This window comes from Lampris incognitus, chromosome 14 (genome assembly GCF_029633865.1).
Source record: "Lampris incognitus isolate fLamInc1 chromosome 14, fLamInc1.hap2, whole genome shotgun sequence".
Lineage (NCBI taxonomy): Eukaryota > Metazoa > Chordata > Actinopteri > Lampriformes > Lampridae > Lampris > Lampris incognitus.
In genome coordinates, this window is record NC_079224.1 from 26,629,889 (window position 1) to 26,656,042 (window position 26,154).

The 26,154-nt window shown below is 40.5% G+C and overlaps 1 protein-coding gene across 2 annotated transcripts in view; it reads left to right on the plus strand.

The window, feature by feature from the left end:
- LOC130124579 (integrin beta-1-like) overlaps positions 1–26,154 on the plus strand; it is a 61,739-nt gene that overhangs the window by 16,754 nt on the left and 18,831 nt on the right. For both annotated transcript variants that reach the window (XM_056293994.1, XM_056293993.1), the window contains exons 2-11: positions 8,238–8,304; positions 8,926–9,011; positions 11,192–11,414; positions 11,757–11,927; positions 12,296–12,534; positions 20,921–21,076; positions 22,388–22,483; positions 23,030–23,119; positions 24,143–24,283; positions 24,838–25,040. In XM_056293994.1, coding sequence (XP_056149969.1) covers positions 8,238–8,304; positions 8,926–9,011; positions 11,192–11,414; positions 11,757–11,927; positions 12,296–12,534; positions 20,921–21,076; positions 22,388–22,483; positions 23,030–23,119; positions 24,143–24,283; positions 24,838–25,040 — 1,472 coding nt within the window. The remainder of the gene's footprint in view (positions 1–8,237; positions 8,305–8,925; positions 9,012–11,191; positions 11,415–11,756; positions 11,928–12,295; positions 12,535–20,920; positions 21,077–22,387; positions 22,484–23,029; positions 23,120–24,142; positions 24,284–24,837; positions 25,041–26,154) is intronic.

Below are 26,154 nucleotides of genomic sequence, written 5' to 3' on the forward strand. Positions count from 1 at the left end.
GTGAGGCAGTTGGTCAGACTGGAATAAGTTGTAGTGGTGATGGATTTAGTGGCGATGTAGAGCTGGACATTATCCGCATAGCAGTGGAAGTGGGGACCATGATGACGTGATTTTTACCAAGGGGGGAGCAAGTAAAGCATGAACAGGAGAGGACCAAGCACTTATGTTTCCATCTCAACTTTGAAATAAATTTCAAGCACGTAATGTCACAAAAAACATAAAAAATAAGTTGTCTCTATCAGATCTGTTTTAGCCAACAAAATCATCAATGCAGTTTTGCATTACATGTCTTATGTCATATGCCTATATTTCAACACCCATGAGAAAGATGGACCAGTTAAGAAACAGTTGATCATGTGATGAGATTGTATTTGCATTGCTTTTTTTTTTTTAATTCAGCAGATGCATTTCCATCAGCCATTTAGCGCATAAACTCTTTTTTTATCAACGAAAATAAAAACCACCTTAGGCGAGCATCAAAACTGTTTTGCTGTTTCCAGTCAGCTTTTCTTATGCAATACTTAATATGCGTAAACAAAATATTTTAATGGAAACATGGCTTAACAGTGCTGGAATGGTCTTGGGATGAAGTCATGTAAGCATAGCAGGATAAACATAGCTGCAGCTAATAGCACTAATGATGGGTCTGTTTGATTTAGGTAGGGTCCTATGAAGTCTGTTTATTTTTTCCCAAATTCCGTGTTTTCCATTTTAATTTTTCTGAATTCTGTGTTTTACGATTTAAGCACATTTTGTCACTAGAAAAAGTGTCTAATCATGTCGTGGATGAATAAAATTTAAACAGTTCAACAACAAAGTATTCAAAATTAAATCAGACATTGAATGAAATGGAATATAACCAATGGATTTGTAATGATGCAACATAACATTGCTTCAATAGACAGTACACTCAGACATTAGCATGAAGAAATAAAACAGATATGTAAGCGCTATGGCCTGAAGTAATCTTTCACATTTTTGTGAGTGACCATTGATCGCAGTGATTGTAACATTGATCGCACTGTGCGCCACAAAAAATAATAGTCGCAAAATAACATTGGTAAAACAAGGCTTATAGTGAAGGGTTTTGAACAGCAGTTTGCACATCCTCCCAAAGTCAGGGTGAAGCCACTAACCAGCTTTAGGAATGGGTTTTGTTGGGATTTTATAAATTGTAAACTGACTGCATTTATGCAGCGCTTTTCTATTCGACCGATCACTCGAAGCGCTTTTACAGTGTATGCCTCACATTTACACATACATTCATACACTAATGGCGGAGGCTGCTATGCAAGGTGCTGACCTGCTCATCAGGAGCAGTTAGGGGTTCATTGTCTTGCTCAAGGACACTTCGACACGCTCTCCACAGGAGCCAGGGATTGAACCAGCGACCTTCTGATTACTAGACGACCCGTTCTACCTCCTATAATAGGAGCCATGTGGCCCCTATTTATCTTTATCTTATCCATGCCCATATCGGTCTAGTTCTTTTTCTTTACTGAAGATTTGGGTTTTTTATAATTATTTTAAAAAATGGATAAATTCAGAACAGGATTAGAATTTATATTTTAAATATAACTAAATATTGTTTTGACAGCAGCAACAGTAAAGTTTACAACAGGAAAGTCACTATATACACTCACACTAATATCTCATTGGAAACAAACCTCGTCCCTCTGCTGCTGGGAGGGAGTGGAGGGGCTGGTTTGGGAGGGGCGTGACCATCTCAGCCAGCAGCTAAGTTTAAAAGAATTTGCCACATCTTATGATTCGCTGCAAAGTAAGCTAAACTGTTACGTTACATAAAGACAGCTCGTTCGTAACAATGTGCTACAGACAAAGCAGTTGAAAATATCGCTTTTCTACATGTTTATGCTTGTTGAACAGGTGATTTGATAAATTACTCTTATTGGCTTTTTACTCGCGCGGCTTTTATTGCACTTACAGTAAGGAGTGTCGAGTTGTCGTCGAATTGCGTAAAACTTTTTCTTTCACTTCACCTGGTTCCCTGCGTCCACTGGCGTCTCTGCTGGATGCTTTGTGTGTGTGTGTGTGTGTGTGTGTGTGTGTGTGTGTGCGCGCGCGTGCGTGCGTGCGTGCGTGCGTGTGCTGAGCCCCGCCCTCGGTCAAACTCCTTTTTTTTTTCTTTCCCCTGTTCATTTGTTCATTCTTACAGTCTGGAACAGCCATACTGTGTTTTTGTTACTGTTGTTCATTGCTTGAAACAGTCTGGGCGCTGTCGGATTCAGAACATTTGAACAATGGGTGGCAGCAATGGACATTTGCAAAAAATACATAGCGGGTGGTTGGATCAACCGTCTGTGTCTATTCAAATGAACATGATATGGCGCAACACTGGAGCTAAACTAACGGCAGCAACTGTTATGGTGAAAGTGAGTAAGCATAGTGGCAAGCATATCATTAGCTTGTTGGCATGTTAGTACACGATTCTTACTGTTTTTATAAGGAAAATCTACATTGAAGTCCTTTATTCCGTTTCACAGTTCAGTGCACTGTGGCTTCTAACGTCATCGCCTAGTCCTAAACCACGCCCATAGGGCCCCGATTGGTCTGAACTTTTTTTTGGTCGGACGCCAAAAGCTTTAGTAGTTGTAGCTGTTTATCCTGCTGTGCTTGCATCACATGATCCTAACATTAACCCATCACTTATAGATAGTTATTAACTTCTAGATTATAGCAACATCATAAAAACTGTAGAGTTTAGTTGGTCTTAAAACAAAAATGTGAAACACTGAGCAGTTTCACTACATTTGCTCTTTGTTATGATACAGCCTTTTGCAAAACGGTTGTTCCAGCTTCATGAACTAAAAGCAAAAGTAGGTCTGTGTTTCTGTAAGTTGTCCCAACACCATTTGCATCCCCTTAACCACTAGCAGGAAAATTTGAAAAGGCAGCCTTTTTTTCCATTTTGGTGTTCATCTACACTAAACTGGTGTTTTCGACCACAGGAAGCAGTTTTTTTTTTTTTTTTGAACGCTGACCTAAAGTTGCTGGCTCAAGTGGCCTGCGCTACCCCCCCCCCCCCGATAGGAGAGACATAAAGGACAATATGGCTGTTCTTGCATGTTATAGCCCATTTACTACAAATCACATGTTTTTCATTACTGCCATTACTACCATTTTCCAAAGCATTTTTTGAATGCAATTTCCCTGCCTTTCAGGAAGTCATTAGTGGCCATTCATGTGAGTATGGCATAAAAGTCAACTTGCTTATTTTCAAATTCTGTTTCTGTTATGGAGCTACTCTATTGTAAGGTGGCCTTTGGTGTCCTGAATCGTTTAACAAATTGCAAAGACTTGAAACTTGTATGAGATTGGGAATTCATTACAGTAAACATTTAGTCCATCCATCCATTATCTAATCTGCTTATCCTAATTAGGGCCACCAAATGACTGCTGGAGCCTATCCCAGCAGTCATTGGGCAGCAGGTCACCTTTATTTTTTTGTAATAGTTACAGTATCGTTTCGGGATGAGGGGGTTGAAAACGTGGTTTGCTTTGCAAAGTTTTCTGGGGCTTTCATTGGTTTATCCTGCAACGATAATGTAACTTTGATCCCCCCCAAAAATAAATAAATAAAGGACACTAAATGTTCACTGTGATGGATTACAGTTTCTTTAAAAAATAAAAGGCTTTAGAAAATGGTTGGCGGTAATGTAAATGGGCAATTTTTGTAAATGGGCTGTAAGATGGAAAATCACTGGTATTTCTTTGGCGTTTTTACAGATTAGTATGAACATAGTCTAATTTGTTCTTCTCAAGGCTAGTACTGTTTCAATCATTGGGCACTCATGCATGGGGGGAGGGGGATGTGCCTCGCAATCTGTCAACTCCCTGCAATTTGCTGCTCTGTGCAGGATGATCTTAAATGGTAAACAAAGCCGCTTGTCAGGAATGTATGGGAGGAGCCTCAGTAGTGTAGACGAGACCCTCTTTGCTTTTGGGTTTGAATCCTCTTATCCTATCTGGCCTGAATGCCAGCTTTAATGCAATGCTGACAGATTATGTTTACCCTGTGCATGTGCTTTGTTAGGTCGTTTTCCCTCATCAGACTTACGTCTAAAGACTATTAAAATCAGTTTGACAGCTTCAACTTCAAGCTGCTATATTAATGTCATTCTCTTTCACCCAAACTGTCCCACTTGACAGTGGGTTAGATGAAATACTTGATACAGTCTGGTGTTGAAGCAACTTCCTTTTTTGCTAGATTTTGGTCTTGTGACTCAAAAAGGTTCTGGTTCAGAGAAGTCACCAGGATTTCTGCATTTGATCCAGTTTGAATAATTCAAATAACTGAAATTATATTTGTTTGCCAGGTACTTTAGATTTAAGACTCAAAAGTTTTAATTTGTCTTCCTGAAGGTTTGTTAAATGAGGTCACCAGACTGCTCCAGTCTTCATCTTTTTTTCTTTTTTAGAAATAGACTTGCATCTTCAAACTTTTAGCCTTGACTTTTTTTTCTTTTTCTTTTTTTTTTTTTACCAACTCTTGCAAGAATCTTAAGACAAATGAAGAATTGCAGCCCTTTTGGTATTTGTTTCATGAAATTGTCGTACCCCAAAGATGATATGATTACCATCACCATCAAGCTCCTCAGGGACATGGACATAGCCAGAAAGGCCTAACTTCGCAGGATATGGTTGCATGCTCCCTTTGACCTACAGCACTACAGCAGTGTGTTGACAGATATACTTTGTGCAGTGTCCTTGCACAACTTTTACAAAAAAACGTTAAGGCAACAATTTGGCCCAAAAAATCTCTTTTTTATTGTTTGTATGATAATTATTTTATTTTTATTTTTCTGTCATGCTTAGGAGGAAAGAGAGTGAGGGAGATCGGAAGGGAGAGGGTTTATAAACTTTTAGGACTGGGTGGGCTGTCAAAGGAAGTGTGTCACCAGGGGTACACAGAATGATGTACACTTTGGGGGAGGGATGAAGCTGTATGACCATATATGGGAGCAGAGGCTTGCAAAATCACACACGCACACGGGGACACACACACACACACACACACTTCTTTTCTATTTTCTGTGATGCAGCCTTGGCCTTGTCTGGAGGTTTTAACTTCATAGACCTAGCTTGATAGGAATGTTGGTGCACCACGAAACCCGTTTCCAAGGTGTTGTCAGGCCAAGTAAACAATATTAGGCAACAGTTTTCATTCCGCCCATGCATGATCCCCTAAGACAGGCTGAGGGTTAAATCTTACTTCTTGGTTATTTCTATTTTTGACAACATTGCAGGTGATCAGAATCAGAATACTTTATTTATCCCCGAGGAGAAATTGAGTTCTATTACAGACCCTCACGCTCTAATAACTAAAAATTAACAAGATCCAAGATAAGAAAATAGAAACAGAAACAAACAAAGATAAATAAGAAATAGAAATAAGAACAAAATATATCAACAAGCATGGTGCACATAACACCCTATCTATACTGCACTACCGCAGCACACAACAAGCAGCACAAACAAAACTCGACAGGGCCAATCCAGTGACCTTTAACTCAGAGTGTCTGACAGTGTGAGTCTGAGGGAGGAGTTGTAAAGTTTGATGGCCACAGGCAGGAATGACGACCTGTGGCGCTCTGTGGTGCTTTTCGGCAGAATGAGTCTATTACTAAAAGTATGATAAATGTGGTGCTAGCAGCTGTGTAGTTGAGAGGGATCATGGGGAAAAAAGGAGTCAGTAATTTCTCATTCTTTTCTTAAATTCTTAATAATAGCTGATTTTTGTTAAAGTCATTATATTGATGCTTCTACTGCTGCTTTACTTCCTATTACAAATCTACCACCTAGGGATGCACTGATTCGACTTTTTCAGTTCCGATACCAATACTTAACGAGTACCGATCCGATACCAGTGTTTAATAGCTGTGTGCCTCACTGTGTGGAAGTAACTGGGATCATTTTTGTATGTGTAAGGCAACATCAGGCTTGACTTAAACATTGCCTTCCTAAATGTAACAAATAAATACATAGATATAAATTTACTGAATTGTTATTTATTATTAAAATGATAAATAGTCGTGCACCAGTGACTTGGTAAAAAATCTTAGAAATTAACAGGAATTTAAATTCAAGTATAAAACAATACAACTGCATCAAATGAGAACAAAATGTAAACATTAAATCACAATTATGGCAAACTGTACTATGGTTGCTAGTGTTCTATCAGGCAGCGGAAGCCCTCGATTTCAACGACTGTCGGGGATTGCTCATCCAGAACAATGAATTCAAGAAACTTTTCTGTGGTTTTTGTCACTTTCACACTATCACTGGGAAGTTTCTCGCATCTTTGCAATGCACCCGACAAAGTTAACTGCTTCTTCGAATCGTCCTTTTTTTTTTTTTTTTTGCTTGAGCTCAGTGTTCTTTGGCATGATGCTTCTGGAGGTGCTTGATTAAGTTGGTTGTGTTATATTTTGTAGTGCTACCGCCACCCCTTGAAACATAGGCTTTGCAGATATTGCGAGTAGCCGTAGGTCTTGTTGGAGTAGCAAGCGCGAAATACCTTCAGACAGCTCCCTCCATGCTATGTTAGCGCTCCTTCGAGCACAATGGCCGGGTGCATGACGTAGTACACTCACATAGATGTAAATATAGAATAACATAGACTTGAATTGAATAGATCATCCCCATTGTCACCGATACCCGATCCAGCTATTCCGAGTCAGTATCGGACTGATATCAGTATTGGATTGGTGCATCCCTACTACCGCCACAATCCTTGTTAGATGTTGTGGACAAAAGCATCATCTAATTGCCTTAAGTGTAAATTTAAAAGTTCTGTTCTTTACCTGGCTTGAAGAATTCAACAATTGTTATGACTCCCCAGCCTACCAGATATTTGGTACAGAGCCTTATCTAAAGATGCCTTTTCAAGATACACTCTACCCTCAGTGAGGGCTGTGGGAGCGTGGAAATTTCCAAACCCCAGCCTGTAGTATCGCAGGTTTGTGGTAATACTCTGGGAATGCCAGCTGAACGTTCATTGAAAACTCCCCCATATTTAAAACGGGTATAATGTCGACCCTGCCATCCAACAGCCAGGTTGCAATCCAGAGAGAGGATGGTTAACATGATTGAAAAAAAAAATTGTATTTAAAGGGGAAGTCCATTTTGAGATTTAAAATTGTTGTGTTAAAGTGCCTTGCGCAAGGGCATCTTGTGCTGTGCCTTCTGTTATTACTCTAATTCAAAAGCATAAGACAGTTGGTACTGTTTGTAACGGAATAGATTGTAGTATATTAGGATTTTAAACCCACTTGTTTAACATCTGTTATAGTTGCATTTCTTAACTGCTTTTGAATGCCTTGCCTGTGCATGCAGAAGTGGTTGCTACACATTTTTCAGTTGTCACCAACAACACTATGACCACCGTGGTTATTCTAACCAATTTAACAGGAAATGCTAACCATGTTGAAACTTCTCAACCTGACATAGTAACCCATTGCAATCACATTTCAAGCATGTTCTCTGTCGCTCGCTCTCTAACCCATTGCAACCACATTTCAAGCATAGTCCCCCCCCCCCCCATTATAAAACACAAAAGTACAACTGAATAACTACCTCACGGTACACTTGAACCATGCATTTCTGCATGTTCACTCCTCTTCCTTTTTATATCAACTATGATACTGTGCCATAATGCTTGAACTGAATCTATCTTTGTTTTGCGTATTCATTTCATATATGTTGTTACATTTTCCATTTGCACTGTTCAGGTTCCTTTTGTTTTTGCACTGTGCGAAATGAGTATTGATTGTGAGGCTGTATCGCTGCCTGCCCATAGCCACATTGTGCTGGTCGAGGAGGGTACATTTGTCTGCTGTCAATACCACATCATGAACTGTTGGTGAGGTCATGATGTTCATATGTACTGTATGTGTTTGTGCTGTGACAAGTCTCTTAAGTCATCAACATGTTTGCGTGTAGACATTTAATTGGATTTGATGATAAGGCTAAAAATATGGGAGCCGTCTCACTGTGGCTTCCCACGTGGGCCAAATTTCTCACACTACACAGTGTTATTTCCTCTCACTAATGGCATTCAGCAAGAGGCAAAACTCTTGAAGGCTTTTCTTTTATTGTTTTCATTTTAAGTCACTCAGAATAGGAGTATCAACTAAACATTTTAATGTAAATTCTGTGTGTGTCAGTGTCCTCTTTTTGACTAAACCCTCTTTGTCTTGCATTTTATCTTGTTACAGATGGATTTGCGGCTACTTTTGATAGCAACATTATTAGCAGTCCTTGGCAACAGTTGGGCACAACAAGGTAAGACATAGGCAAGCACATAACTTATTGGAGTTGCATAGTTGTTGTTTTTTGTTTGGGGTTTTTTTTTCTTCCCTCTTTTTTTGGATTTTGTATCTGTTGGATCTTTGTCTTTCTTTTTTTGTTGTTGCGTCATAGCTTAATGATCAAAAAAACTCTTATCATTAAGTTACCTGAAAAGTTGCTTGTTCTGTACCCCTACCATAGACACAATATGATAAGCTATTAGCTAATCTGATATCCATTTTAAAGCCAAGTTTCTATAGGGTATTATGGTCTGGTCTGTCATTCTTTTTGTCTTGGGTCAAGTGTGCCAGCCATGACTTAAAAAAAAAACAGGTGAGTGCAATACAATATTATATCTTATATTTGGCCTCAGCTGACCTTCATCTAAGTCATTCTCTCCCTGAAACACTTGATTGTATGGAACTAATGGTGGAAGGCTTCTTCTTTTTTAAATATGAAATTATATTATGATTTGATGAACTGCCCGAAGTTGTTGTTGGTATTGATATGAGTTTTTTTTTTTTTAAACTGGAGGCTTTATTTTGTTTTATTGTGAGTAATAGAGGCTGCTATATTGTGTCTGGTGACTAAAACTGTTAATATAATCTCTTTCAGAGGGAAGTGAATGCATCAAGGCAAATGCACAGTCATGTGGGGAATGCATCCAGGTGTCCAAGACATGTGGGTGGTGCACAGACGAAGTAAGTTTTGTAGCTTAGATACAAGCCTAAAGATTGTATTTTTTGTATTACTTATTGATGCCTATAGTAATGAAGTGGTATTTACAGTGGTGTTTGACCACTCCACATGCCTGAGATCCATTCGAAATGAAGTGTTCACCAGTGTTTTAACATCAGCAACCTTCCCCGCTGTTGAAAAAAAAAACATGTTTGAACCTGGGTTTTAGCTGTATGCTGTAGTATCTGTTGGTAAAGGTTTTATGAGATTTCTGTGAATATTCAGCATTGTGACGTTAAAACGAGACTATTCTATGCTTTGAATAGATTTCTTTTTAGGAGAACTTGTGCGCATGTTATTTTGGTGTGCCCTCTTTAAAGTGGGGTCTTGGTGGTTTATATTAGTATTTGGTACCACATCCATCCCAATTTGATGCCCAGTCATTCCACCTAGGAATCCCAATGACAAACCTTGGTAGAAGGTGCGAAAGAAACATTCTGTGCTGTGTCTCAACAACAGGTAAATTGGCTCTAGTGTGTAATGACACTGTAATTTCTCATTTTCTCTAGCAGCGGTGGGCGTGTTCTTAGGCACCATTGCTGGTTGAACACAGCACACTACACTATTTTATAGTGTAAAGAGTGTATGACGTTAACATGAGTCATTACTTCCTCTGAGACTAATGGGTATGTCTTTCATCTGATATCTTAGAATGTTTATTATATGGCTGCAGTACTGATACGTGAATAAAGATATTGCAGTAACTTCTTGTTAAAGAATGCCTGGACGTCTCCTTTAGGCAACAGATAGAAACCTAAACCCTATGAGCCTTGGTAAACCTTTCGCAATGTGTCTATTGCTTTTTATTAAGTGATGATCAGCGGCCACTTCACTAGATTAATTTAAATTTATTCAAAAACTTAACTACTGTGGGCTTCATCATGTACCTCTGTTTTTCTTTGTACTTGAGTAAGCTGGATGATGTAAAATACTGCGTAGGGTCTCCCACAATGCTTTTTTTTTAGTCATGCAGGGTGCCCCGAGCAGAGGAAGACCCCTTGCATTGATTGGAAAATCATTTAGAAAATCCCAAATCTCATTACCCATACTTAGTTTTTATCCGCTAGGAACAAATCAGTGTTTCATTTCAACATACAACTGGATTAGCTGCTTTGTGACACTGGTACTACTTTAGCTAATTTTACTACTAAAACATCACTGCTCCCAATCTAAAACATGAGTAGAGGGTCTCAAGTCTTTCAAACCATGACTTCGCCACTCTTTCCTCTACATTTTCTTGTAGTCTTTAGTTGCCTGGAATGCCATTTTAGTCTGTGAAACACAGCACAAACTATCTGTGGTTATTTTTCGTGCATGTTAACCAGAAAGCACCAATTGAAAAAAACATGTAGTTGTGCGTCTAATTTATTGGCAAAAAAATCTATTCCTTTTACACAATTCCTGTGCCAAATGTTGCTTAACCTATAATAATGGCGTTACATGCTGCACTCTGGTGAGTAAGAGAAACATTTTATTTTCAAAGCATTACCAAAGTTAACTGGACTGATAATTTATCAGTAAATGTTCAATAGTGAATGTATGGTTGTCTTTTGCTGTTTGTGATTCAAGAAACTATCTGTTCGAGCCTTGCAAAAATCAATTTCTCTGGTGGTAACAAATGGTGTTTTGAGGTATTTGACCTTTCGGATAAATCAAATGGGTAAAGATTTGATGCAAGAGGAGAAAAAGGCTCCTTGAGGTCATGCGGCATCAAAGAACTAGGCCAGATTCTATTTCTGTTTTGCCTCAACTCATTGTCGCAGGCTTTCTGCCACAGAGCCTTGTGGGATATCATGTGCATCTAATCAATACTCCTGGTCAGACATCTGTTTCTCCTTTTCTCCTACTGCCTGAAAACAATAGCCAGTGAATCAGACAGTTTAAGACCATTGACGTAAACTGTTAGGAATCCAGGGTCCTTGAGTGTAAAGATGTTCTTGGAATTTCATCCTAGATTCCACCATGTATTTTGAGCCCCTTACCTAATGGTTTCCCGTAATGTTTGGAAATGTGGGAATCGGAACATTTTTAAGAACCCAGAGGCATGTGTGAGCAAACATTCCCAGTAGTAATATTGCAATTCTAGTTTTGTACAATTGCTTTGAAGAAAACTCCTCATTCTGCTTTCATATTCCCTACACAGAACTTTCTCAACCAGGGTGAGTCAAAGTCGGCCCGTTGTGATGATCTGGAGTCCCTGCAAAGGAGAAACTGTGCTGCAACCAAGATTGAGAACCCCCATGGTAGCATAACGGTCGACAAAGACAAACCTGTCACCAACCGCAAGAAGGATGTAGCAGAGAAACTGAAGCCAGAGCAGATCACCCAGATCCAGCCTCAGAAGCTCACTGTGACCCTCAGATCTGGTAAACACTCTTTTTATGATGCTAGGCATTGATCATGAGATTCAGGCTAGCTTCACAAGGTTAGTTGCGCCACACATTTAGAGGGTTTGCGGTGTGCTAATTAGATGGTATCTGATTGCCTTTGCAACTGTGGGGACAGTAAAATATGATGACGAAGATGCTGACTGTAAATGTAGGTTTGGCAAAGAGTTGTAAGTTCGCTGTTGTCAAGGGCTTTGGCTTGCCTGCTGAGAGCTTGACCTGGTTTAGCAGTTAATTGAAGGGGATGGACAAGCATAGTTGTACTGTATTTGCTGTGGTCACAGCATGCTACTAACAATCTGTTGCATTGTTCCTCACCAGGTGAACCCAAGACGTTCAACCTGAAGTTCAAGCGTGCAGAGGACTACCCCATTGACCTATACTACCTTATGGACCTCTCCTTCTCCATGAAGGACGATCTGGAGAATGTGAAGAACTTGGGCACAGACCTCATGAGGGAGATGCAGGAGATCACCTCGGATTTCAGGATAGGTAGGGCAGACAGATTCTTAAAAGTAAAAGACCCAAAACAGTTGAAGAATTAGTTTGGTATGAGACTTGAATAATTTTCCTGAAAAAAGGTCTTTCCAAAACATTTGATTTAAAAAAAATTTTTTTTTTTTATGGAAAACGTGTTTTATGCTCCCTTTGTCAGTAAAATATAATTGTTACACATTGATTAATAATCACAAATAAATAATGCTGTTATTGATTACGTAATTAATACCTAACAACATATGTGGCAAGGCTAACATTTGCATGATGCAATACAGTTGTATTCCCCTCTTAGAAAAGTTGGGTGTAGAAAGGCTGTGCAAAAAACGACAAAAAAAGAAACACCTTTTTATTATCCTTCACAGGGTTTGGCTCCTTTGTTGAGAAAACAGTCATGCCTTACATCAGCACCACCCCAGCCAGGCTCATCAACCCCTGCACGGGCAAGGAGAACTGCACCAGCCCCTTCAGCTACAAGAATGTCTTAAAGCTGACAAATCAGGGTGATGAGTTCAATCGCCTGGTCAGTAAACAGCAGATCTCTGGGAATCTGGACTCTCCAGAGGGGGGCTTTGATGCTATCATGCAAGTGGCAGTCTGTGAGGTGAGAATTAGCAAGTTGATTTAGGGTTGATTTTGTGTGCATGTACACTACCGTTCAAAAGTTTGGGATCACCCAAACAATTTTGTGTTTTCCATGAAAAGTCACACTTATTCACCACCATATGTTGTGAAATGAATAGAAAATAGAGTCAAGACATTGACAAGGTTAGAAATGATTTGTATTTGAAATAAGATTTTTTTTACATCAAACTTTGCTTTCGTCAAAGAATCCTCCATTTGCAGCAATTACAGCATTGCAGACCTTTGGCATTCTAGCTGTTAATTTGTTGAGGTAATCTGGAGAAATTGCACCCCACGCTTCCAGAAGCAGCTCCCACAAGTTGGATTGGTTGGATGGGCACTTCTTTGAGCAGATTGAGTTTCTGGAGCATCACATTTGTGGGGTCAATTAAACGCTCAAAATGGCCAGAAAAAGAGAACTTTCATCTGAAACTCGACAGTCTATTCTTGTTTTTAGAAATGAAGGCTATTCCATGCGAGAAATTGCTAAGAAATTGAAGATTTCCTACACCGGTGTGTACTACTCCCTTCAGAGGACAGCACAAACAGGCTCTAACCAGAGTAGAAAAAGAAGTGGGAGGCCGCGTTGCACAACTGAGCAAGAAGATAAGTACATTAGAGTCTATAGTTTGAGAAACAGACGCCTCACAGGTCCCCAACTGGCATCTTCATTAAATAGTACCTGTTAGAGCCTGTTTGTGCTGTCCTCTGAAGGGAGTAGTACACACCGGTGTAGGAAATCTTCAATTTCTTAGCAATTTCTCGCATGGAATAGCCTTCATTTCTAAGAACAAGAATAGACTGTCGAGTTTCAGATGAAAGTTCTCTTTTTCTGGCCATTTTGAGCGTTTAATTGACCCCACAAATGTGATGCTCCAGAAACTCAATCTGCTCAAAGAAGTGCCCATCCAACCAATCCAACTTGTGGGAGCTGCTTCTGGAAGCGTGGGGTGCAATTTCTCCAGATTACCTCAACAAATTAACAGCTAGAATGCCAAAGGTCTGCAGTGCTGTAATTGCTGCAAATGGAGGATTCTTTGACGAAAGCAAAGTTTGATGTAAAAAAAATCTTATTTCAAATACAAATCATTATTTCTAACCTTGTCAATGTCTTGACTCTATTTTCTATTCATTTCACAACATATGGTGGTGAATAAGTGTGACTTTTCATGGAAAACACGAAATTGTTTGGGTGATCCCAAACTTTTGAACGGTAGTGTATGTGAGTTGTTTTTTTTTGGGGGGGGGCTGGGTGTGTAATATGGGGTTGATAACAGGTGAAGGAAATATTTATGTTCAGCTGTGTTGACGTTGTAATCATATACTTTAATCGGTTTTTGTTTTTTTAGTTGCTGCTTTTGCATTAAAGGTTGACATGGGAGGTTCAGCAAGTTTTTTTGTGGTTTCTCTGGTCTTTGGGGGACCTCAGACATTTAGCAAAGAATCAATCTTTCTACAAAGGTCTACACAAGAAGAACTATACTGTGCTCACAGCGACAGCGACTTCGTTACGGTGTGTCACTTGGCAGCCAGCTTGTGGGTGTTGCTAATGCAGTTTTGAGGAGTAATATATATTGTTGATAGCCACTAATAATGTGACAGACTGTTGAATGGTCAGTCAGCTGGTGATCTCTTGGCGCTGCTGCTGTCAGAATTGTGGGATCTGGTCAGCGGGAAGTATTTTTTTGAAAGCAGAACCAACACCACTGAGGGGAGAAAACAAAGGCAGCCCTCTCCTGCTGGTGAAACATTGGACGAAACTGCTGTCCAGACTCTTATCTCCAGCTCCTCCACTTCTTGACTCCTCCGTCACACACATATTACTCACTACAACACTCAACAATGCAGCAAAGGTACTGAAGACATTCACAGTCATGTTCAGACATCTTGTGTTGTGGGCTGCCTGGTTTGTGTTTTTGCCTTATCCAGTCCAAATGAACAACAGTGCCGATTGAAGTGAGGGATGAATAGACACACATACAGCTATTAGGGCCAAATCTCACACAATCTCAACAAAATATGCTGTCCTGTTGAAATCCATTATTGGGTGATAAGTCTGACAAAACAAGCAAGTTAATGTTGTTGTGAAAGCCATTTTTTTCCAGCTTCGTACTATTGCCAAAATCAAGCCGTTTCTCTTAAAGCTCTCGAGAAAGTTATCCACATTTTGATATCCTCCTGCTTGGACTACTGTACCTCCATGTATATTGGGATCAGTAAGTTGTCCCTGTCCCATCTGCAACTGATCCAGAATGCCACAGCCAGGTTCCTGACAGGTACTCGGAAGAGAGACCATATTACCTCTACGCTGGCCTGTCTCCACTGGCTGCCTGTGCGGTTCAGAATTGATTTTAAGGTTCTCCTGTTTGTTTATAAATCCCTAAATGGGCTAACTTAGGACTCCTGGCTGTCCCGCGATCTAAATTTAAGCTCAGGGGTGACCGCGCCTTTGCCGTCACAGGCCCTAGACCAAGGTTCCCCAATTAGTTTTCAAATCATGTTATGTATGCCAAGTCAAAAGCCAAAATGTCTGGGGTTTTTTCCAATTGCGCTAGCAAAAGTTGTTTTATGTGCAGATGTTGTTGTTGCTGCTATTATTAGTATTAGTATTAGTTAGTGGTAGTAGTAATAGTAGTCCAGGGAGTCCTAAAGCCTGTGTTGAGGGTCACACAAGAAAAGAAATAAACTCCTGAAACAAAATAAGTCCAAAACAAACCATTTAATTATGGACAAAAGTAAATGGATGTTCAATCACCAATCAGTGAGAGAAGTGACAGTGACGGGATGAGGCAATCCTTCTGATGTGAGGCCTGTATTCTGTTGTGGCAAGCCTGAGGTACTGGCCAAAATGTGCATTGGAGAGTCTGTTTCTTTCCTGGTTCTTGATTGAGTTCGTTGGAAGAAAATGATGACTCACATATGTATATGGAGGGAAAAATTGTGAGCAGGAGCATTGCAGTAGCGCTTATGTTTTTGAATTGAGCTTGGGGAACCACGTTGAACCAAAAGTCACTCACACCAACATCCTTGTGTTGTGCTTGGAACAAGTCAAATGTTCCCATCTCCAAGACCTCCACCTGAAGAGTTGCCTCATCTATGGAAGGTGTTGTTCGTCCGTCACAGCGACGAGGACCATCTAGTCTTACTGTCGGGGCCAAATTCTGTGGGTGCGAAGATGGCTGGTTAGTCCAATCTGCGCCCTGAATGTTCTTTGGTAGTGTGGGCATGGGATAGTGGGAGTAGTTGGAGGGTTGCTGGCACGGTCTTTCCTGGCCTGCCTGTTGCTCTCTGCTGCAGCAATCCTGGCAGCCTCATATGTGTTTGCACCATTTCAGACAGCTGCACGCCACTCTCCTCTGTTCAAAGCTTTCTGTTCCCATGTATCTTAGTTGATGGTGAAGGCCTTTAACGAAACCTTCAAGGTGTCTTTGAAACGCTTGTTTTGACCACCATGGGAGCGTTTGCCTTGCTTGAGTTCACCATATAACAGTTTCTTTGGGAGCCGGTGTCTGGCATGCGAATATGTGGCCCACCCAATGAAGCTGTGAATGCATGAGGATGGTGTGTATACTCGGCAGTCTTGAGCGAGTGAGGACCTCTGTGTCAGGGATCTTGTCATACCACGATATACCAAGAAGTTTTCTGAGGCGTGTGGTGTGAAAGTGGTTTAGTGTTTTTGCATGGTGTTTGTAAACTCTCCATGTTTTGCAGCCGTAAAGCAGTGTGGTGAGAACTATGGCCCGATACACTTTAATTTTTGTCTTCTGGGTGATACCTCTCCTGTTCCACACATTCTTGTGGAGTCTGCCAAAAGCAGTACTTGCTTTAGTAAGTCGTGCAGTCATCTCTTCATCAGTGGTAACATATCTGGAGAGAGAACTGCCCAGGTAAGTGAATTTGTCAGCCGCATTTAATCGATGCCCATTTATGGTGATGTTGGGTACATTGTATGGCCTGCCTGGAGCTGGCTGATGAAGTACTTCACTCTTTTTTATGTTGATGGTGAGGCCGAAGTTGTTGCAAGCCTCTGAGAACCTGTTGATACTTTGTTGCATGTTGGCTTCGGATGTAGCGTTGAGGGTGCAGTCATCAGCAAACAGAAGATCGTTGATGGTTGCTGTTTTAACTAAGGTTTTTGCTTTAAGCCGCTGAAGGTTGAAGAGGGAGCCATCAAAACGGTAATTGACAGCAATGCGAGCGTCCCCCTCTCTGAAGGCATCTGACAGCATGGATGAGAACACAAGGCTGAACAGTGTTGGGGCAAGGACACAGCCTTGCTTTACTCCATTAGAGACCGGGAACGGCTCAGATGCAACTCCGTTGTCTTGGACTCTAGCTAGCATGCCATCGTGTTGTTGTCGTACGATGGTGATGAACTTTTTTGGACATCCGTATTTTGCCATGATTCTCCCAAGGCCATCTCTGCAAACAGTATCAAACGCCTTGGTCAGATCAACAAAAGTGGAGTACAGGTCAACATTTTGCTCCTGGCATTTTTCTTGAAGCTGGCGGGCAGCAAACACCATGTCTATGGACCCGCATTCTTTCCGGAATCCACATTGACTCTCAGGTAGAAGTCCTCTCTCGAGGTGTTTGCTGAGGCAATTTAATAAAAGTTTTATTAAACTGATTTATAAATAATGCAAATCTATCGGAGGTGCCACCCTTTTGGCCTCTGCAGTCCACTGGCCATCAGCCAAAACAGAGAACGGCTGTCTCAGGAAGAGGAAGATGTCACCTGAGAGTTTAGGGGAGTTTTCAAATCATTCCTTGAAGTTTTCTGCCAGGCTCGTCATGAAATACTTCTTCACTGGATCCCCCCGCTTTTCGTTCTTCTCGCAATGCTCCTGCAGACATGGAAAGTGCAACTTTCTCCCATGAATGTCTCAAAGGTTCAGCTTTGACCGGAAATCTTCAACCACCTCATGTGGTTGAAGATGCAACAGTATATGCAGTGTTTGCAACAGTGTGGTTCTTGCCTTGTAATTGCAGATTAAGGGGATTTAGATAAGTCATGATGTCACACAAAAAATAACATATGCCATCACCTTATTGTCACTTAAAAACCTCTGATATTCTTGGGCTTTTTGGTTCCACAGTCTGGATAAAAATGACACAAGGTCATCGCGCAGGTTGCACACTCTCTCCTACGCATGGCCTTTGCTCAGCCAGCAAATATCATTATGCAGCAAAAGAGCCTTGTGTTCCGCTGACATTTCCTCCAGCAATGGTCTGAAAAGGAGATGTTGCAGAACAGAACTCTCGTGAACGATATTTGCCAGTCTCGTCACAGTATCCATTGCCTCTTTCATTTTCCCACACAGTTTGGCTCACAAAACTGATTTATAAATAATGCAATGAAATGCAAAGAGTGCAGGGTTAACAGTGGCAAGCCTGCTTACCAAGCCCTTGTGTTGTCCCACCATTGATGGAGCCCCATCGGTAACAATCGACAGAATTTTGCTCACATCCAAGTGAGCAAAGTGAGTGTGTTAATTCATGAAAGATTGATTAAGATTTCCCCAGTTGTTTGCCCAGGCAGAGGAAGCAAACAAAGTACCTCTTCCCGAAAGGTCTTCCTATCAAAAAATCTTGCAAATACAGATGGCTGTTCTATAACGGTTCAGTCACAGTATGAGTCTATGGCTAGTGATATCGCTTCTGCTTTCTTCAAATTGGTGAGTAGACTGGAAAAACACTGCTCCACTAAAAGTTCTACTCTTCTTGTTAATGTGTTAGCCAACAATGGCACCTGTTTTCATAGCTCCACAATCATTTTCTTGTTTTTCTCATCATGACTTAAAACTTCGCTAACCATATCAGTTGTAGTATACGTTTTAATCAACTTAGCATCAGTGAATGGCTTCTTAGCTTTAGCAAGGTTCCATGAAATATGCAATGATGCAGCTGTTGCACTCTCTTGTGCTGATGTTGATTTACAGATTGTAGAAAAGGAGTGATTGATGTTATCATATTTGCTATTTTTTGTTTGTGGTGATCTGATTTTGTAGGGTAGTTGGCATTAAAACTGGCGGCATGCGTAGTGTTAAAGTGCCGTTTGAGATTATCTGCATTGCAGACAGCTACGGTCTGCATGCATGCATATTAAGGATGTTGGTTTGGCATTGGCGTGGTCCAGTAAAAAACAAAACTGATCAGTCTAGTCAGATTTGAACTGATGGTTTTCATGGTCAACTTTCCACTTTTTCACACTCGTCATGTTCTTGGTTTAGTACAGTTATTGATTATCTGTGACTTAGCTGGTGAGTGGCTCTGTGTAGTCAAGGACCGTAGAGAGCACGGAGTATGTCTTACCTCTGCGCGCTCTCTACGGCATAGGTCAAGTGCACGGTGTGGGGTGAGGTCAAAATAAAGTAGAGCAGCGCACACTTGATTACACATGTTGCACACTTTATCTCATCTCCCATCTCATCTTCAGCCGCTTATCTGGGGTCGGGCCGCGGCGGCAGCAAGCTAAGTAGGACACTCCAGGCGTCTCTCTCCCCGGCAACACCCTCCAGCTCCTCCTGAGGGATCCCAAGGCGTTCCTAAGCCAGATTGAATATGTAGTCCCCCCAGCGAGTTCTGGGTCTACCCCGGGGTCTCCTCCCAGTTGGCCGCGCCTGGTAAACCTCTAAAGGAAGGCACCCAGGAGGTATCCTAATCAGATGCCCTAACCATCTCAACTGGCTCCTTTCGATGCGAAGGAGCAGCAGCTCTACTCCAAGCTCCCTCCGGACTTCCAAGCTCCTCACCCTATCTCTAAGGCTGAGCCCACACACCCTACGGAGGAAAGTCATTTCTGCCGCTTGTATCCACGATCTCACCCTTTCAGTCACTACCCAAAGCTCATGACCATAGGTGAGGATTGGAGGGAAGATTGACTGGTAAATTGAGAGCTTTGCCTTCCGGCTCAGCTCCTTCTTCGCCACAACAGTCCGGTACAACATCTGCATTACTGCTGATACTGCACCAATCCGACTGTCAATCTCCCGCTCCATCCTACCCTCACTCGTGAACAAGACCCCAAAATACTTGATTTCTGGCTTGTGCCTATGTCCATGTGTTTTTTTATTTGTGCCTACAAGCTTTGTGCCTTGTTGTCTTATGTCGGTGTTTCTTGTATTATGTTTTAGCTACTTGCTGTGGTCTGTACAGCACTTTGGTCAACATGGGTTAATTTCAAATGTGCTCTACAAATAAATTTGACTTGACAAGTTCTTCCTCCTGGTGGAAACTATCTAACTTTAAAAAAAAAAGAAGAAACAACAACACACACGCAAACGCATGCGTGTTCGTGTAACGTTGATTGGTAACCTGTTCTCTGCACTTTTGAATATATCTTTCGTCTTGTGGGAGTGCAGGAATGAGGAGACGGAGAGGTCGAGTCAATTCCGTTTACTCGCCACACAAAACAACACCGATACAGCACAATCTCTCATGGAAACCAGCTAACCGCTAGGCTGCTACAAACATGGCTCTCTGGAAACCCTAAGCAGTGCCCCGTCAGCACTCTGAATTTCCGCCTTAAATGAGCAGCAGCCCCTGGTGAATCTACCCTCATTTGTGTATCACCACAGTCTTAAATTTTTTTATTCAAAAATCAAGTCGCACCCTGATGCATGTATTTCCAATTAAACCATTTCAGGCGATCCAACTTATGGTCGAAAAGGCTCATATTCAGCATATCGTGACAGGAAAGCCAGCAACAGCAGTCAGTTTCTCTCATGTCAGTTATGGGAACTAAATGTTAATATAGGAACTAAAATTTAAGAAAATGTTTCACAGCGAAAGAATATAAGAGGAACACATCTGCCCTCTGATTTGCCATCGCTCGACTCTGTCGCCGCTCATTTGCATAAAGTTGAACATTGTTCAACTTTTTTTGTCACTCAGTGTATTCCAGAGGTCATTGGAAATGAATGGCTTCCGGCCGCTTTGTCTCTTGTCATTTCTGCCGGTGTGAGTGTAGCATTAATGGGAGCTTGTTAACATCAAGTTTGGGCCACTGATTTGGAGATGGATCCCGTTTCTTTTGGTTGTCAAGACTGGATCGATTTTCCTCAAAAATACAATGGTTTAATAATGATAGTTTTTCCTTAAAATGGTGTGGCTTTGACCCTTTAACTCCAGGGCTTTTTCATTTGATTATTATGTCACACCACATTTTTGATTGCATTTGTGCATATGTTTCTTTGTCCTTTTCCAACTTAAATGTTTTTAGGTATACTATGACATTAGTTTTGAAGTGTTATTTTTTGGTTTGTTGCTTTTTTTAGATAACCATAAAGAAAGAACATTTGCTAAATGCCTGAAATGGAAATGTGACTATAAAATAACATTAAGAAGTTTCTCTGTCTGGTCAGGATCAAATAGGCTGGAGGAATGTGACTCGTCTGCTGGTGTTTTCCACTGACGCTGGCTTCCACTTTGCCGGAGATGGAAAGCTGGGTGGCATCGTCATGCCCAACGATGGCAGGTGCCACCTGGAGGACAATGTGTACACCATGAGCCACTACTACGTATGTATTCCAAATTGGAGTAATTAATGTATTACCTTTTTATCTAGAGTTTTTGCCCAGCATGTATGCTCTTTTTCAACTAGGCCATGTTTTTCATTTATTCATTTGCAGTAGTGCTGTACCGATACCAGAATCGGAAATGCCTCCGATGCTGATCAGCAAGTACGCGAGTCTATGCACCGATCTGATATCACATAATTTATTAGCCCTGAAACGGGACCCTGCTACTTCCTAGCAGCGTTCCGTACACCTGTATGCAACTTGACAGATTTTTTTTTACTGCACAGGTAGCCAATATCAGTGAATGGCAAGTGACTTGTGTAACTTCAAGCACATGCCAGCAAACTTACATTTGTTCTTTGTGTATCCCTTGGGTGACAGGGGAAATATTCTGGGTTGAAAGTGCCAAAAAAAATCAACTTTAAAGTAGTTTCACCTGGATAGAATGGCCGTTTTCCCTGAAACCAGTTCTTCTTCGAGTTGCATCACCACGGTGACATTTTGAGCACTATTGCTCTTCATCAGTGTCCATCTTTTCATTGTGTGCTAGTTTTCAGTCCAGCACCTGCCCTTTTTTGATTTGGATGTGCGTTTACATTCCTACTTTTTATTAACCTGAGCCAGGCCCTACAAAAATGATAGCAAGCATCACATTCATACAGGGTTGGTAGTATACAGCTGTTAAAAAATGATAATGTATATATAATTTTTTAACACACTGGTATCGGATCAGTACCCGGTATTGGCCGATAAGCAAGTTTGGGTATTGGAATTGGTATCGCGAAGGAAAAAATGGTATTGGAACATCTCTAATTTGCAGACTGCTAGAATGCGAATTTGTTTTATTTATTTTTTATTCTTTTTATCAGAAGTTGTACTTGGTGGGTTGCTCACTGGAACACTTGGCCATAAAGATAAAAGTTTGGTGTTCTCCGTACACTTTGGATGTTTACATATATCAATCACACTTACTTTTACCATGAATGCAGTGTTTCAAATTCACATTGGTACACACATTCATGCCAGAGGGGGTACAACTACAGCCCTAATTTTTCTCCTCTGAGTGAACAGGGGTTTAAGTGTCTTGCTTAAGGGTCCATCGGTTGTGGTTTTTGAGGGAGTAGGCATGTCATTCTTTCCTCACCCACATTTCTGTAGTTGTCCTTGGATTTAGATTGGCAATGTCTTGGATTACATCTAGTTAGTAAACATTCACATCTTATCAGCTTTGATTGTGAGGTCTGAAATCTGCCTTTACTCACAATTATTGTACTTTTGATTGTACTTTGGTTTTTCTTCCCCATTTGGTAGGATTACCCCTCCATTGCCCACTTGGTCCAGAAACTGAGTGACCACAACATCCAGACTATCTTTGCTGTTACTGAGGAATTCCAGCCTGTGTACAAGGTAAACCTGAGATGTGCTGTTGATTCGGTCATGTGAAATTCCAAGAGCTCTTTTCCTCTTTTTTAGAACTATTTCACTTCATCCTTCATTCCATTGTATAATTTTATATATATATATATATATATATATAGCGTTTTTTCCTGAAACCGTCAATGGTGTTATAAAGGCTCAACTAATGAGGAGCGGAATATCAACACAGATACAGGAAAAAAAAGTTTTAATGCATTGCAGTACAGGCCTGTTTCGTGCATCGTGCACTCATCAGCTGCTAATGTATGTGTGTGTGTGTATATATATATATATATATATATCTTTTTTTAATATATATATATATAAACTAACTTGCATGATGACAGAAATCAGTTATCTTATGTTTAGTGACAGTAAATCAGAGGCACAATTAAAAGCACACTGTGGCTTACTTTTCTAAATATGAGACATCCCAGGACATTGTATTTTTTGAAATATCAACTGATGAGATTGTTGGTATTTATACTTGGTCTTTGACATGAACTTGATCAGTGTTTGCGTTTTGTCCCCTTGCAGGAGTTGAAGAATCTTATTCCAAAATCAGCTGTTGGCACCCTCTCCTCCAACTCCAGCAATGTTATCAAGCTCATTATTGATGCTTACAATGTGAGTGAAACTCTTACTTGCTTCACATGTTTATAACTGCCTGTGTTCATGAGTTTGCCAAGGGATTTTGAATTTCAGTAAGGTGTTGTTCTTTTCAAGGTGTATATTTAATTTAATTTTTATTTAATCAGGTAGCCTTATCCAATTGAGAGTAAAAATATCTTTCTAAATGTAGCCCTTGTTAAAGGAGCAATAATGGTGACAAATGTTAAAGTAGGTCACTATAAAGTGATACAATAAAGAACAAAGGATCAGCTGAAAGCTAGGGGGGGGGGGAACAATAAAGCAGTCGCTTGTAAAACTCCAAGAGGCTATACGCCAAAAACTGATTTGCAGACTCTTTGGCCAAACTTAGATTTTGAATGAATAAATCTTTTGAGATCTCTTAGAGTTTGTCACAGTATTTTTCATTTTCAGTTTAAACTTAACAGAACTTAGCCTCTACCAATTTATAGTCATTGTGTATGTGGGGAATTCTAACATTTATTAATTAAAGTTACTTTTTAGAACTGTTATAAAATCTCATTGAAAGCAAGAGACCTCAAACTTGCAACTAGCTCCCTTACTTTCAGTAAAGAAGACTGATACTGAGGCATGGCAAGAGGAACTAGAGTTGGTCCTCAGGTGCTGCATGGTGGCTGCCCACTGTTTCTAGCTACAGTATGTGTTGGGATGGATTAAATGCAGAGGATGATGTTCCCAACGGGGATTAATACAGTACATCTTATCTTGACACTAATGATCCATAAGTATGGTCGTGCTGAAATGAAACATCCCATCTTAAGGAAACCGTTCTTTTGGGGAGTAAATATTAAAGCAGATTAACCACTGATCCACAACCTGTTCTTATATTGTGACTGTTTCTGGTGAAGAAAAATTGTGTGAATTGAAAAAAACATGATGGCATTATAAAGGTATTTCTTGATAACAAATGACAAGGCAGTGAGTGTTGCATATTTTTCCCGTTTTTTTTTCTTTTTCCATCTTTCCCTCCTTTTTCCTTTCTTCCTCCCTGTTGTCCAGTCCCTGTCATCTGAGGTGATTCTGGAAAACGGTAGGCTGCCAGAGGGAGTCTCCATCACCTACAAGTCCAACTGTAAGAATGGTGTGGTGGGAACTGGGGAGAACGGGAGGAAGTGCTCCAACATCTCCATTGGAGACGAGGTACGCAAGACCCCCTCCTATTCATTTGGTTAATATGGGGAGGTAAACATTTTAATACAGGAAGAAGAGGAAAAAGTGAAGGAGTAAAGAATGTTTTGATTGAAAGAGTAGATAAGCAATCATTTTTAGCCCATCTTCCCCTACTCACATTTTTTTAAAAAAGTCACAAAAAGAAAAGGGCAGAGTAAGAGTGGTTCAAGGTGGGCTTATGCAAAAGATCAATTTTTTTTTTTTGGCTGGTGCCCGTGTATCACTCGGGTCAGTTCTGACTGGCTTGTGATGTGGCTGACCTGTGTTTTTTGTCTGATATAAACCCTGGCAAAATGGGAACTAATATTAATATCATGTTTTACCAACACATAAATAACATTTAATGATGTTCTGTCTATGCCAGAACTAGGTAAATTCCATCTCTAGAATAGGACCCCCTCAAACAATATAACTAAAAAGACAACAGCATAAGTGAAATTCCTCATTCACGTCTGAGATGGTATATATGAGCTTTGGATGTTCTTAATGGAATTAAATGGTTGCTTCAAAACTTGGGTCTCCAGGTGTTGTTTGAGATTTCCATCGAATCACAGAAGTGTCCATCCCACGGCAAGCCTGAGACCATAAAGATCAAACCGCTAGGCTTCACTGAGGAGGTGGAAGTTGTGCTCAACTTTATCTGCGAGTGTGAATGCTCTACAGAAGGCGAACCCAACAGCGAGAAGTGCCATGATGGCAACGGCACCTTTGAGTGTGGAGCTTGCAAGTAAGTACAAAGCCGCAAGTGAATATGCTCCTAGGCCACTAATGTCTAAGCCAAGAACTTGGATACTGATCAGAAGATGCTGTTCTGCTTCCATACTGACTAGCTACAAAAGCTGGCATTTTAAGTATTCTTTGGTTCACTTCAGCTGTCATATTTTTGGCCAAGACTTTTAAAATATAGTGGAAGTGCTCACGCACAAACTCTTAGCAGAATTTCTCAGACTTAGCTAACAACTACTACCAACTTTTCCACCAGTACGATTTCAGTCAATTCTGGTTGTTTTCATTACTAAATTGTCAGCTCCCCTCAGACCATTGAAATACACTTTCCCATTTTCCTCCGGCTGGCTTACAAAAAAAGCATTTGATGTCATTTGCAACCCTTTCTGGAGTTGAATTTCTCTGTACTTAGATTGCTGTATTGTGCTTAGTAGAGTGAACATGTGAATCTAAATTGTTTATCCATTGAAAGTTGTTGAGCATATAACACCGTTTTTCACATTCTCAAAGTGATAGTAATTCATCCCAGTTAGCTTGCCAGTAGGGTAGGGTGATCGTTTCTGTTTTCATATCGACCAATTGTGGCTACTCGAGATTGTCAATAGGCGATCCAATTGCCACAGGGTGAGGGGGAGTTACGTCACAGCAGTACTAGTAGTATATTTATTTTTTTTTATTAAATAATTTATGATCTGTTAAGCATTTTTTTTTAGATTATTATTGAGGTTAGAGTTTAATTTGAATCAAAGCGCGTGGCTCAGCATCTGATTGAGCTTTGAAATAATCGAACCTTTAAGCTTTCTGCAAGCAATACAAGTTAAAGTTGCATGAATAAACATTTCTAAAAGTGTGAATATTTTATTTAAAGTATTTAAACATTAAAAAAATCTACTCAATAACAATATCTTCTATTCAAACGACGACTCCCTTTTAAAAGTCAGTGTCTGTGCTTGGTACAACAATATCACCGCATCATGTTCTGCTTAACATTATTATCTTTAATATCACAATCCAAATCATATCCATAATGTTAACTACTCTTAAGGAGTGCAGAGCAAACTTTTGGTGAGCAGGCATATGGAGAATGGAGATGTGGGGTGTCAGATCCATGGAAA